General features: G+C 44.4%; 1 protein-coding gene across 1 annotated transcript; it reads left to right on the top strand.

The window, feature by feature from the left end:
• Nucleotides 1-124: 124 nt before the first annotated feature.
• Nucleotides 125-12,722, top strand: FAM161B (family with sequence similarity 161 member B). The gene is given in 10 exon segments (XM_019551129.1): nt 125-187; nt 3,754-4,079; nt 4,744-5,273; nt 7,128-7,465; nt 8,344-8,471; nt 8,996-9,163; nt 9,747-9,846; nt 11,361-11,489; nt 11,745-11,774; nt 11,776-12,722. Coding segments are annotated over 10 exon segments (1,872 nt in total). The 3' UTR covers nt 11,836-12,722.
• Nucleotides 12,723-14,490: the final 1,768 nt, after the last annotated feature.

The raw sequence follows: 14,490 nt of genomic DNA, 5'->3' as shown, positions 1-14,490 counted from the left end.
CACGCTGAACGGCTATTCGCTGCTGCGACAGTGACGACAGAGGAGACGGGCCCAGAAGCGTGTTAGTCGCCCAATGAGCTGGGAGCGGCCTCCGGCGGGTGGGCGTGGCCGGCCGGAGCAGAGTATGGCGGTGCCGGGGCCCCGGGCAGCCGAGGCTGGGGCGGGGGAGCAAGCGCAAACCCGGCAGGTGAGAATACAGGGGTTGTCTCCCGGCGGCTGTTGCCATGGTAGCGGCACCCTGCGTTCCCGCGGGCCGCTCGGCAACTCGGGCTGGGCGGGGCCCCGTTGCCATGGCGCGGGGAAGCAACCGTCCCCTACCGCCCAGCTCCGCGGCCACTGGCAGCTTCTGCTACGACCGTCACGTGGCGCCGGAACGGCCGCTCGGGGCAGGGAGCCTGGGTTTCTCTGACAAAAAAAAAAAGCCTAGTTTTTGGATTCAAAAGAGTAACCCCAAATCCACATTTTTCCTGATTTAAATGAAACACCACTATATATAGATCTATGTATTAGTAGCATTTCATTTTGATCACAGAAAAATATGGATTTGGGGTTACTTTTTTAATTCGAAAATTGGGGAGGTTTTTTTTTAAGGGTAGAGGTGCCACTCTGTGGGCCACACACGTGCCAGCCAGCCTGATGCGGTTCTTGCTCATGGAGGCCGCGACCGCAATTCTGCCATTGCACCCTGTGCTACCATCCCATGGCCACCTGCAGGCTTTGTGGGCAAATGGAGCCGGGCACGGCAGCTACCGTGTGCAGGCCACATACATACCACCTGGCCAGGGGATGGAAAGGGGCTTGCATGGAGCAGCTACCACTGCACCGCTGCTTATGCCCGGTGACTGGCTGCACGGCTCCGCGGTGGTGGCAGCAGTGTACTGGCTGGGGGGGCTTTGTGAGCATGCGCTGCCATCACAGAACCATTCCCTTTGCCCATAGATCCTAGAGGTAAGGGGCTTGGGGGCTGAGGGAGAGGGGAGTGCTGCCAGCCCCAGGCGGCACATCACAGCTGGGAGCAGGGCCAGGGGATGAGGGCAGGGATGTGGGCAGGAGTGCCCCTCTCTGCGGGGCTTTGCAAGCAAGCGATGCAGGGCGCAATGTGGTGGTACCTGCCATGCGCAGGCCACACACATGCCACCCAGCCGCCTGCTCAGGGGAAGGAAAGGAGGCTGGCATGCAGCCAGCTGCACAGCTCCATGGCTGGCTCTGCAGTGACGGCGAGGGATGGGCCTGCACGTGGCAGCCGCTGCTGCTTACCTGGAGGGCCGTGCCAGCGGTAACAGCTGCTGCCTACAAAACCTCCCTGCATCGCCGGGCACAGAGCGGCAGCATGGTGGCATCCGGGTGGCATGTAGCCAACCCCATCACCATCCCACACCACGCAGCAGCCATGGCTGCCACCAGACTGCTGCTGCCCAGCAGCCAGCTGTACAGCTCCGAGAATGGCTCCATGGCAGCAGTGGGAGGTTCTGTACGCAGCGGCTGTCACCGCTGGCACAGGCGGGCATACAGGTAAGCATCAGTGGCTGCTGTGTGCCAGCAGCGATGGCCACTGCATACAAAACCTTCCGCTGCTGCTGTGAAGCCATACCTGGAGCTATGCGGCTGCCATGGGATGGTGGTGAGGTGGCTGCATGCAGCCTGGCTGCCACCATACTGCCGCTGCTGCCCTGTGCCCAGTTGCACAGCTCCAGGCATGGTTCCGCAGCAGCACCAGGAGGTTTTGTAGGCGGCAACCGTCACCGCTAGCACGGTCCTCCAGGTAAGTGTTAGCAGGTGCTGCATGCGAGCCCCCCCCAGCCCAATCCCTTGCTGCCGCTGCAAAGCCAGCCACAGAGCTGTGCAGCCGGCTGCATGCTAGTCCCCCCGCCCCTGGGTGCGTGGCCAGGTAGCACGTGTGCAGCCCGCACATGGTGGGTACCACCACACTGCGCCCCACATCACTTGCCCACAAAGCCCCCTGCAGAGGGGCACCCTGGCCCTGCTCCCAGCTGTGGTGTGCTACCTGGGGCCGGCAGCACCCCCCACTCCTTCAGCCCCCAACCATCTTCCCCAGCCCTGCCCCTCAGCCCCACTTATCTCTAGGCTCTAGGGGTGAAGGGCGAGTCTGAGTCTGAGCCCGAGCCCAAGCCCAGCCTTGGCTGCCTCAGAGACTCAGGCCCTGCCCTGCCCTGCCCCCCTCTCACTTCCCCTCTGGGCAGGGCTGAGGGTTTTCCACCCTTTCTGCAATCTGCTCTTGCAGGCTGAAGCTGTGCCAGCCTGCCAGAGCTCTTTGCAAAAGCGGAGAACCCACAGATTTCTCTGCTAAAAAGGGAAATCCACGTTTTCTCTGATAAAAACAGGGAATCTGTGGTTTTCTCCATTTTTCCATGGGAAATGGAAAACCCGGATCCCTGGTGGTGATGCACCACACCATCTACACAGTCCTTTGCAAGATCCTAGATCTGCCCCAGGGCAGAGGCTGGCTCCTGTCCTGCTTCCCACAGTGCACCTACTTAATGGCATGATGCACAAAGCAACTAGCAGCGGCCAGCTGGCAGCCACATCAAACTCATTCATGGATGGGTGGGTCTGAGGATTGCTGCACCATGCACTTCTTCAGCCTTGCTCACCGTTTCCTCCCCTTTGTTCCTGTCTCAACACGGTAAGTTTAGTGGGCTGTGTTTGAGAAGCATGCCACAATGTGCTTCATGGCCTGAACCACTGGTGTGATGTGAGAGCAGAGCAGACACATCCCCCTTCTGTTCTTCTACCCTGCAGTGTCATGGCTATCCCAAAAAGTCAATTTGTACTGTTTTATTTAGGGCACTTGGCAACTGGATAATGCGCAAATGCTGGTTTTCTCCATTAGATGAGAACCGGTTTGGAATGGCTGGACTCATTCTGTGAGGACATTTAAGTAATAAGTCATTGCCAAATTATCTTGATCCAAGATGGGGAATTCTGTTCAGTGCATCTGTCCAGAGTTCAGCACTGCTTATTTATAATCCTTCAGTCCTTCCCTGGAATTAAAACTCTTGAAACTAGTCAACTGATTTTTTTCAAGAAAACAGATACTAACTGAAGAAAGACATTAGTCAGTTTTGTTGCAAATATTTGCTACTGCTGGTTCTAATAGGACTACAAATCTCAAATCTTGCTTCTGCCACTGTAAATGAGATTTGCTTGCTCTTGACTTCCCTCAGAATCTCCCTGGAAACTTGCAGCCAGGCTCCAATGTAATCCAATAGATGTTATGCATACTTGGAAATGAAAAGTATGAAGGACACATACATAGACTGGAGTGTGCATGAACTCAAATACCTCCAGCTGAAGCATGTAGGAAGGATAAAGGGGGTTATACACTATGGGTGGGTGTGTGGCACAACTCGGTGCCACGTAGAGATCCCAGGGTTAGTTTGGGTAATGGAAACAATAGTGCTGCAGTAACATAACACCTCAGCAGGCCTAATTAGTCTAGGCAGAGAATTTCATCAATGTAGCTTCTGATACCAGAACTGTACATTGAGACTGTGCTTTGCCATATAGACACACCCTGGCTATTCTACTTCCCATGGGGTTTAGACCAGTCCCTCTGCTAGATTTGCAATCTTCCTATAGCTATAGGGATGTTGTATGGAACAGGCTACGATGGATTTGAGGTGACAAAAACCAGAAATACAGGCTACTTCTCAGGGCTTGTTTCTGGAAAATGAATAAATAAAATGAGAGGGATTAATGATTTTACTGAACACCCAGATTTGATTTCTCTAGGTGTTTCTACCCAAGTCTTCCTCAGATTCAGAAGCTGAAGAGGAGACAGGTGATAATGGTATCACTCAGCACAGAAGAGGTGAGCTGCTGGATTTTCTTCAGTCAGGCAAAGAGATGACAGCGGCCTCTGGCTTACATGAAGGATGCTGTGGCACACTGCAAAGTCTCAAGATGAAAACCAGACAGCATCTGTTAGAGGTGGGCTTGCTGTATCAGGCAAAGTTAGAGAACAAGCACAAACTGTCCAGGGAGGATGAGGAGCTAAAAGACTTCTTCCAAGACAACAGACCATGGACTTGGCAGACAAGGTCCTATGATACTTTGAGGTAAGACACACAAAATTAACTTCTCTTCACTCAAGAGCATTCTGGAAACTTCCACATAAAGGAAGTCAGCAATATAATGACAATAGTGCCATGCATTTAGTGGTAAACAACTTTACAAAGATATCCAGGTTGTAGTTATATTAGTCTAGAAGAAAAAGCAATCAGGATTCATAGCAGAAACAATATCTTTTTAGATCAACAAGATTTTTGCAAAAAAAGTTCTTTAATTGCAAGCTTTCAGGCACAAACACCCTTTATCAGGCATTGGAGAAAAGATTGTAAAAGTTCTCCTGGGTAGAAATGAAAGTTCATATTTCATAGGATTTCACAGAGGAGCCAGTAGATGGAAAAACTCCTCTAGGCAGTCAGTTTATAGCTGGTATGGAGTCTCTCACCTCTTGTGTGGTTCTGTGATGATTGTTTTTTACAAAGATAAGCACGAGTCATTTTACAGATGGAAAAATAAAAGACATAGGGCAGTCTTTCTGTTGCAGGAAGAGAACCCAGGTTTCCTGAGGCCCAGTCCTGCCCTGTAACCACCAAAAAAGTAGATGAGACTTTTATCTTAACCAACCAAAAGGAAGCTCTCCATTTTCTGTCTATCAGATTTTCAAACAAATTCCTTGTTTGTTCTTGATAAAAGTTCTCTTTGTTCTGCTTGTAGATTTGGGGACATGAGGCAGTCCAGTTCTTCAACTGACCTCACCTGGGACAGTCCCTTAATTCACAAATCCCATGAGAGGCCAAAGAGCACCACATCTGCCTGGATCTCTTCTATTACCATCCCCCAGCCTTTCAAGATGACCCTGCGGGAGGCTCATAAGAAGTCCCACTTGATGAAGTCATGTGCATTTCTTGAGCTAGAGAAAGAGAGAGACAAAAGACAAAGCCAAGAGGAAGCAGAGTGCCAGAAGCAGTTTCGGGCACAGCCAGTGCCTGCCCATGTGTTCCTTCCACTCTACCAGGAGCTAATGGAGCAGAATGAGATTCGCAGACATGTGGCAATACAGAGGAGAAAGGAGCTGCTCCTTTCAACTCAGCAACCCTTCAGCTTCTTGGAGAAGGAAAAGGAGAAGGAAGCCATCAGAGAGAAGGTTCTGGCAGCACTGACTCCAGCTGAGAGCTCCAAACAGAAAGCCAGCAAGAAAGTCCCTAAATCCATCTACAGCCCTGTTCTTGGAGATAAACTCAAAGGTAAAGTGATCATGCTATTCCTGTAGAAGGGATTCTGTATCATTAGTCTCTGATCACCAGATCATTAGTTTGTCCCATTTCAACTCTCTTCCTGCCTGATGGATTACACTGCCAAGAAATACTGAGAAATAAGTTTATCCCATAGATTTTGTAGTGTTTTACAGAATTTAAAATTGGAACAGGGCATCAAATCATTTAATCTGATCTCTTGCATAAATATATATCCAGAAGATCAGATTAGATGATTTAATGGCCCCTTCCAATTTTAAATTCTGTAAAACACTACAAAATCTATGGGATAAACTTACACATATAAACACATCATGGATCCCCCTATGTTGAGTTAGAGACACAGGAAGAGAGATTAGGTAACAGCAGCAGGAAACTGATTTGAGATATACCCAGATAATCCTAGCCAGCAAATTTTACCCCAGGCTACACAATAAGGAGGCCAAGGGCAGGAATACATCAACAGTTAGTGCATGGGGGGGCGGGGGGAGAGGAAGGAATCTTGTTGACCCCTGTAGGCAGCTATCCAAAGCCGTGAATTAGAGTAATTGTTTTCACACATATTTACCAATGTTCTGGCACACTGAAAGCAATGAAGGACATCCTATTTTACTTCTACACCGCTGCCTTCAGACCTACGTAAGACATAGTTTTTTTTTTCCTATAAGTCGTCTAAAAAGCACTTGTTTTTTAAAAATACCTAATGGCTCCTTAGGTAGTAACACCTAGTGAAAATGAGCCCCCACCTTCTACGATAAACTGCAAAAAGGTAATTAAAATCTTGGAGCTAGGAAATTGCATTTTATTATTTTTAGGTTGAATTTGTTTAACAGCTTTCAGCCATTGAATCCTGTTACCTCCTTGTCAACAATGCTGAAAAATCCCATGCCCCCACATCCTTCCATACTATTAGTAACTTTTTTTTAGTTCAAGTACCTGCACACAATGATCAGCTTTCTTTTCAACCTTCTTTTTAGTCTGCTTTCCAGTGCCCCAAACACATACTCGGTTCTTTGAAGAAAGTCCATTTACTTATGTACATCTTCAACAGAGAATTTTTGTGCCAACAGTACTGTCTATCATCCTTTCTAAAAGGAAAGTTGTTTTACATGTTTTTAATGTTGCACAGAAAAGAGTCTTACTGTGTCACATAGGAGTCTTATTGTTGCATTTCACTCTTGGAATGTAGATCTTTCACCTCATGTGAAAGATTAGTCCCACAGAGGGACTAAGGATTTGGGGAGGCAGAAAACACAAAGTATTTTCTAATATAGGTCAAGATCAATGAATTGTGTATTTATATAAAACAAGAAAAGTTGCTCATTAACGGTGAATTTGAGTTATGTCTGAATTGTGATAAAATTTTAGGGAAATAAATTTATGGCGAAAAACAGCTGGTCATAACATGGCCTCCACACAACATTCCTACAATACAACATATGGTAACAATAGAGAAACAACACATCCACTAATATTCTCCCTAGAGGGGAAAAATGTGTTTGCTAATGAGAGAGAGCATGCAGAGCGAGCAGCTTAGAGTGCTTGTGGCAGGGTCAGGAATAAGTTCTAAAGGACAAATCTCTGTGGAGGAGGGTAGGGAGGGGAATTAATTCAAGCAAATAAATGTTAAATGGTTTGGGAGAAGAAAATGTTAGGAGTCAAGGATTTGCCACCTCTGGGAAGAATTCTTAGCCTTACCTATCTGCATTAGCAGATTATTATGAGAGATTGAGAAGGAAAGCCATCCTAAGTACTGTCAGCTTGTCCCTCTCCTGCATTGGCAGTTCCTAGCTTTGCACACCGTCCTTCAATCTCGAGTCAAAATGGTTTGATTTTGATCCCCAGAAGCTGAACTCTTCAGGAAAATCCGCATTCAGATGAGAGCCAAGGATTTGCTGGAAAGCTCCTTTGCTCCTTTTGATCTCAGCAGTAGACGAAGAGAGCCACAATTCCGAACTGCCACTAAGACTAAGGAAGAAAAACTTGGCTTCCTACAGGATAACTTCAGCTTTAAACCAAGAATTAACCCAGCAGTACCTGATTTTGAAGGACTTTACTGGACATTTCAGAAAGAAGCAATAAGAAGACAAGAAGTCAAAGAGGCAACTCATAATAAACCGTTCAAACTAAGAACCTCCAACCTGCACCGTAGGCAAAGACAAGCTAATGAGAAGATAACAAAGGTGAGGGGCAATGTTCATCTGCAACACTACACCCTTTACATTGCCCGACATGTTAGGCTTCTGCTATCTCTGGACTTAAATGTATAATACTATACACACAAATTTCTTTTACCCATTCAGCAGGCAGAGCTGTCCTTGAAAGTCCAGGGCAAGCCAAGGGCAGGGCAGAAAGCCACTACCACCTATTCCTAATTAGATCTAATCTATCTAGAACTTGGTGAAGGCAAGGAGGGAAGAAGTCTCCTTGCAAGACTTCCCCCTAAGCAAGGTGGTATAAAGCACAGTGAGCTGTTTCTGTCAGATCAAAAGGTAGAAAACTGGGTTCATGGTACAAAGACAGCAGTTCAGGCACCATCAACAACCACACATTTTCTGTATACAAAGATAACAGCCTCTCCATCGTTCAGTTCCAGGCAGAGTATTTGGAAAAAACAACAGATATCACAAGTTGTTATTATAATTTGCTTTACATGCTCCCCGTTTTAATCATCATATTTGTTTACCTATATTGGACAATCTGTATCATTAAGTAAAACTAATTTATTTGTAAAATTATTTATGAAATATAAATAAGAATTCACAATCAAGAAGGGAAATTTAGGAAAAATTTAGAAAACTGCTGCTTAAAACTAGACACACACTAGAAAGGGACTCAACAAACAATTGTGCACCAGCTGAAAATGGACAAGCGTGTCTTTTCCATCTGTTTGACCATAACATGCAAGAACTCCTAGCTGGTAGCTGGTTGTACTGGTGTGAATGAAATGGAGCTCTGTTCCCTGACCTTGGCAGTCAGGTTCATCTCTTCAGTAGACACCCAAAGAGAAGATTCTACACATTATTCCTAAGTATTCTGAATTTGATTGCATTCCTTTCAGGATTTTCAGCAGCCTTCTTTGGCCCCCATGCAAAGGAGTCATTCTTTGACTGGTCTCTCCTCTCTCTCTTCCAACACCCTTCCAGTGCATATAACAGATGCAGCAAGAAAGAGGGAATCTGCAATTAGGTGAGTGGAAAAATAGGAGTCTACAAGATCATACCACACCCAACAAAATAGATTACAAGATATTTAATAGACTTCCATTTTTTTTTTTTTGCTCCTTGCCATCCATCATACTGTCCATTCTTCCACTAACTGTATTGGTGGTTTTAGAGGCGGCATCTCTGCCATCAATAAAAACTGCTAACTTCAATAACAGACACTTTCTTCATCACCCTCAGGTTGTTTTCTCCCATGCACTCTATATTCTCTCTCTCTACTCATGTATAGTCAACATCACCTTAGTATTAAGAGTAGTTCTTGTTTTTGCTCTAGGACCTTCCTCCTTCTGCTCTGCCCTCCCCCAGCTTTCCCTGCTTGTTCTTCCCTCTTGCCAATACTACCTAAGTATTCTAGGTATTACTGTAGTAACACATCAGCAGTCCTTTGAGATGACATCTCAAGCTGCAGCATCTAGCAGTGTTCTCAGCCAGTATGCAGTCCTGCCTCTGAAGCAAACTTGTTCTGTTACTTATTTTTTCTCTGTATAGATATGTCCAAGAGGACAAAAAGCAAAGGGAGAAGGAAAGAATTAATTGGATGGAGGCGCACAGAACGAAGTCTCAGGCCATGCATAGATCTATAAACAGCCGAGCAAAAGCCCTGGACACACATAAAAGCTTAGAGGAGACTCACAAGGAGAAGTTGAAACAGAACTGGTCAGTATATCAAATCATTTTGAGAGAGATAAATCCTTGAAGCTGATCACAAGATCATTAGTTTGGAGGCTAGGAATTCTACATCTTCTATACCAAGGCAGATTAGGCCTTGGTGTCTCCAGCTCAACAGGCAGCCAGACTCATTTCCACATTCATTTTGATTTCTTTGCATTTCAGCACAGCTCTTTTCAAAATAATGGAAAAAACTTCAGGCCAGTTTTCTGGGAGGGTTCCATCAATGTGATCACGTTCTTGTAAAAGGTCACATTTGTACTTTAACAGCCACAGTCTTGAATGCACAATGTGGAAATTAGCAGTGACAATATATGGTACTAGAAGTCTGAATGTAGATCACCCATATCAGTGCTTATCCTCCAGTGGGACCTGATGTTGGGCTGTGTTCATTGTAAGAATAGTGTACTTCGTTTGAAATATGTGGAATATAAAAACAGAAGCAAAACAATTATGAATGTCCTGGGAGTTGAGGACTTGAGTCATTCCAGCCAATCAGAAGCCAAAAGTCCAGTCCGCAGGAACCCTGTCAGTGGGAACCTTGATTAGTCCAGGAACTTCTCCATTTCAGGCAGAATGACCGAAAGAGAACAAAGGAGTACAGAAAAGAGCTGGAAGAAATGCAGACACGAGTCAAGAACAGACCGTACCTCTTTGAACAGGTCACCAAGGTAACAACTCAGCTCTGGTAGCAGTATGGAGCACAGGCTGTGTCCTCATTAATCTCTCAAAGCAGGAGTTAGAAATCTGCTTTGAAATCAACCAGGACAAGGGAGGTGCAAATCTTATGTAGTCTCTGGACTGCATTTAAGACAGGACAGACATAAAACAGTTATCCATGCTCTTTCACCAACTTAAACATACACATGCACACACTTCAGAATGTCCTGCTCATCTATGAAGCTTTCCAGCTACTTATTTACATTACTAATCATGATTAGGCTTCATTGGTGTTAAACATCATGTGAATACCTAGTCCTTGTCCTGAATGCCGTAACTTATAATCAACGACTTGGTATTTGAAGACCATGTTCAATCTGGCATTTTTTTTCTGAACTTGTATGGAAAACTACCTGGCAATTCTTAGTGATACTTGAACTACATAAAGGCTTAATGTAGCTACTCATTTTAAACGGCAAGGTTTTTGAGGCTAAGGCTTTTCATTCAGCACATTCCATCCATGTTACAGTACCACCTACATATTTGAAGCTGTATTAAAAGCATCTACAAGCTTTGCAGTGGGAGAAGTAAATTTCCCTGGGCTTCCTTTTTCAAGTATTATGTACCATCTTTGCAAAGGAACTAGTCAGCTGTTCACTGAACTTAGATTTCTGAAGAGAGTCTTCTTCCTGGTTCCCAACAAAGCTGGTGAGCTAATGGAATGTGGAAGGGAAAGACTCAGGAATCTGTTCAGTAACTCCATTTATACTAGCCAACTATCTGTCAATCTCATCACTGACAATCCCTCACAGCTGAGAATGACTGTCTTCCATGATTCCCTTATCTGTAGGTCCAAGCATGGTTGACAATGCCAACCCAGGATTGACAACTTGTATTGCAATGTCAACCTAGCAAGAACTAGCCAATGTTAGTATGGCATTCACTCATTTTGAAAAGGATCCAATAAAATCTTTCCCCACATACTGCTATCTTGATATAATCCTTAGGAAAGCTGTAATTCCTGGGTGGATGATATTTGGAAATGGACTTGTCTACAAGGGTTATGTGAAGTCAATGAAGGGTGTTGCACATGGGAAAGATAGCTTCTGGTTTGCTTGCAGCTGGGCTGGAATGGAATTCTAAAGTGGAACTAATTATTTCCCAAACTCAACCTTACTTTACTTGGGCTGATATTTACCTGGATTATCAGCAACAAGAAAGGAGGGTGAATCAGAGGGATGCACATGGCAGTTGGCTTGCTAGGACCAGGGTGTTTTTAACATTGTTGTGTAAGAGAAGGAATGGGCAAGAAACAGAAACATAGAGGTGAGTTGTTTGTGAGGGATCTTTGCGACACTTTCCTAATGCAAAACCTGGTATAGGGTCATCTGGCTATCAGTGCCTGAAAAGAATCTTGCTCTGATCACAGCTTCCAGGTTTTTTAGCCACGTACTTAGATACACTAAAGTAATTGTGAAGAAAGACCCAGTTCTAAAAAGGTAACGTTTCTATTTCAATTCCATAGCATGATGCCAGACAAGAGGCAGAGCGACATTACCGAGATACACTTCAGCAGGTGGGACTGAATGAAGAATTCGTACAGAACAAAGGGGGAGATGCCACTGACATGCTGGAGAAGTCCAGAACTCAAAAGGTAGTCAAAGCAATGATACAGAATCAGTGCTTTTCTCTTTGACTAGAAAGAAACCTTCTTCTTAAACAAGGAAATCCAGTGTGTATTCTCTCACAGGTGAGAATGAAGCATAACTCTACTCACCCATACAAAATAACAAAGCTTTTTGTTACTATGACTTGCATAGCAAGTATTTTCCCATAATGCACAGTAGAAATGCAGCTGTACACGCGAATCACTTCCAAGAACTAACAAAGGCTGTAACTGTTTCTGCAGCACACGAGCCCAGGAAGCACACAGACACTGGGGCAGCAGAGAGGAAAGAGAATGTCAGGAAGAGAAGAGAACTGAGGAGCTGCCAACATAAGAATGCAGTGGAAGAGTCCACGGAAAGATTTGCAGGTACTTTAATTCAAGATGCTCTAGTGTGAGTCCTCAAGGAACTAATTTCCAAGTAGCTGACAATACATACATACGCATGCCGAGGAAAGGGGTGAGGATTGACTGCTGCCTTGTGCATTTCCTGCCCTACATCGCATCACAATTCTGCAAACCCAAGTCATTGAGACATTCTCCCCATGAGCTACTTCCATCTCCTCTTCTCTGTTTTGGGACTTGGAACAAGGAATGGGAAGCAGGTGAGGGAAGAGGTTGACAAGATTGTAGCACCATTGCAGAAAGGAAACAGACATGAACAGCTAGAGCCTTGCATACTTAACTCTATTTACTGCCTGGGGAAAAAATGAGACATTTTCAAATTCTGCTTTGAATTACTTTTTTTCTTGCACTTTAGGTTTTGTTGATGCCTTTCATATTGAGTGTGTGTTGAGGTGAATTCTAAATAAGATATTTATGCAGAATAAGAGGATTATGGATTTGACCTCCCCTTAGAGAAGGTCTGGAAAGAAGCTCTCCTCTGTCATCATGGAGGAAAGCACTCTGTAACGAAGCTATATTTTATACCTCTGTTATTCTGACTGAGATCACTGGTTTGTCCAGAAAATGGCAAGATTTACTATGAATGCAAATAAAAATTTTTGCACAAAAACTTGAAAGTAGTTTGTCACAGTAAGATTTAAAATAACGTAAATCTATATTGTTTTCTCCATTTCTAGGTGAAAAATCAGTTATAATCCCTTCAAGCTTGCCATCTGCTTCAGCAGCATCCCAATTATTTGCCGTAATTAAACGAAGTAGGGCTGTCAAACTGTTTAAAAATGTTATTGCAATTAGTTGCATGATTAAAAAAATTAGTTGCAATTAATCATGATTTTAATTGCACAGCTAAAAACCTCAAAATCATGCACAGAAAAACTCAAAATTATGCAGGTACTTTGTAGGGGGGCGTTACTCGCCCCCCTCCCATGTACACAAACCCTGGGCAGTTCCCAAGGCCTGGCCCTCCGCCTCTGCCCCTCCCCACCACAGTACACTTACCTGCATCCAGCTGCTGAGTCTGCTTCCAGGACCCTGCCTGGCTGCTTGCTGGCCACATGTGGTCCAGCCCCAGTGAGGGGAGAGGGGCTGCTTTTCCCCCAGCACCAGCAGTGATTAATGCGTGTTAAAGAAGTTAAATCAAAACCAAATTAATGTGTTGATCATGCATGTTAACCATGATTAATTGACAGCCCTAAAACAAAGTAATTAATCGGGACGGGGGGGGCGGTGGAATGTTTTCTTTAAAATAACGTTGAAGTACTAAGATTGAAAGATTGTAAAATGGCTCCTTTTTAAACTTTTTGTGAAATATCTGATTTTCCAAATGTCTTTAGGCTGGAGTGGGGTGGAAGGAAAGTGTAAGGAAGAGAATTTTTCCTTTGTCTGCAAGTATCTCATGTTCTATTAAAAGCCCAAGTAAATGGGATTTATAAGGGGTATCTAAGTGGTCCCAAAAGAGTGGGGAGGTACTGCTTTTAATCTCAGTAGGGTGCTAATCCTGGAGTTTTAAATCACCAACACTGCTGTTTCACCACAGACCATTGTAGCAGAAAAGCTATGGTGGATTTTCAATTGACTTCACAACTGGATCTCACTACCCTTGTGATCACCCCCACTGGGATGTACAGTTGCAGATATATTTGTAGCATTAGAGGATGCAATCAGGCACAGGGTTCAGCTAACACCTTTAGAAAGAAAAGATACAAAGTATAATTGAACGTTGTAAACATAATAAAAACACCCATCTGTGAACCAGGTCAGAAGCCAAAGAACCATACAGGCAGTATATGGGAAGTTACCTCTGATTTCTAGTTTAAAAAAATAAAACAAAACAGTAATAAGCACTGAACCAAAATTCTATTATGGGACAAAGAGCACATAGCTGATCCTGAAACAGTCCTTTAACTAGTATCTAGCTTCTGGCTCTGTGATTTTAGATGGCATTCCAAGAATGTATCTATATGAAGAAAAAGAGTGATGTCAACATTCCAGATCACCAGCAAGGAGCCTTAGATTTTAGTTAAAGTCATTCAGGAAATAAATCCTCAAAGCTCGAAAGCAAGGATGGGAATGAAACACACTGCTGAATCCACAACCTCAAAATTTCTCCAGGTAGAGCACCTAATGGTTGGTTAAGCGATAGCTTGGCTTTGTAAAGTATTGTAGTTTACGAACAAACTACCCTCAGCAGAAAGCTATTCAGGATATTGGTGGTGGGAGTGCCGCATCCCTCTCTTCCAGTGGCAGGATTAGAAAAAAAGGCACATGCCATTCCCACATGATTAGTTATTCTTGTTTAGTTTCAGGAATGAACTCAGGGAGACAACACTAATTTGTTTCAATCTCCTATATCCTGTTCTGGGATAAGGTTTAGTTTTGGTTCTGGCAGGTCATGAAAAATAAGCAGCTCTAGTTCAGGTCCTGTGCTTCTCCTACTGGAAATCTGTGCACAGAAAACTGTTCTTAAGAGCTTTAATGTTGTTCTGAACTGAACATGAGTCATTTACAATTACTATATCTTTTTTCTTACAAAAGGAAGTAGAAAAAGATATAATAATGGTAAAGAACACGTATTCAATTCAGA

This window comes from Crocodylus porosus, unplaced genomic scaffold, assembly GCF_001723895.1.
Source record: "Crocodylus porosus isolate Cpor-Errol unplaced genomic scaffold, CroPor_comp1, whole genome shotgun sequence".
Classification (NCBI taxonomy): Eukaryota; Metazoa; Chordata; order Crocodylia; family Crocodylidae; genus Crocodylus; species Crocodylus porosus.
The sequence above is the reverse complement of the archived record's forward strand: the minus strand, read 5'-3'. Positions and strand labels throughout refer to the sequence as shown.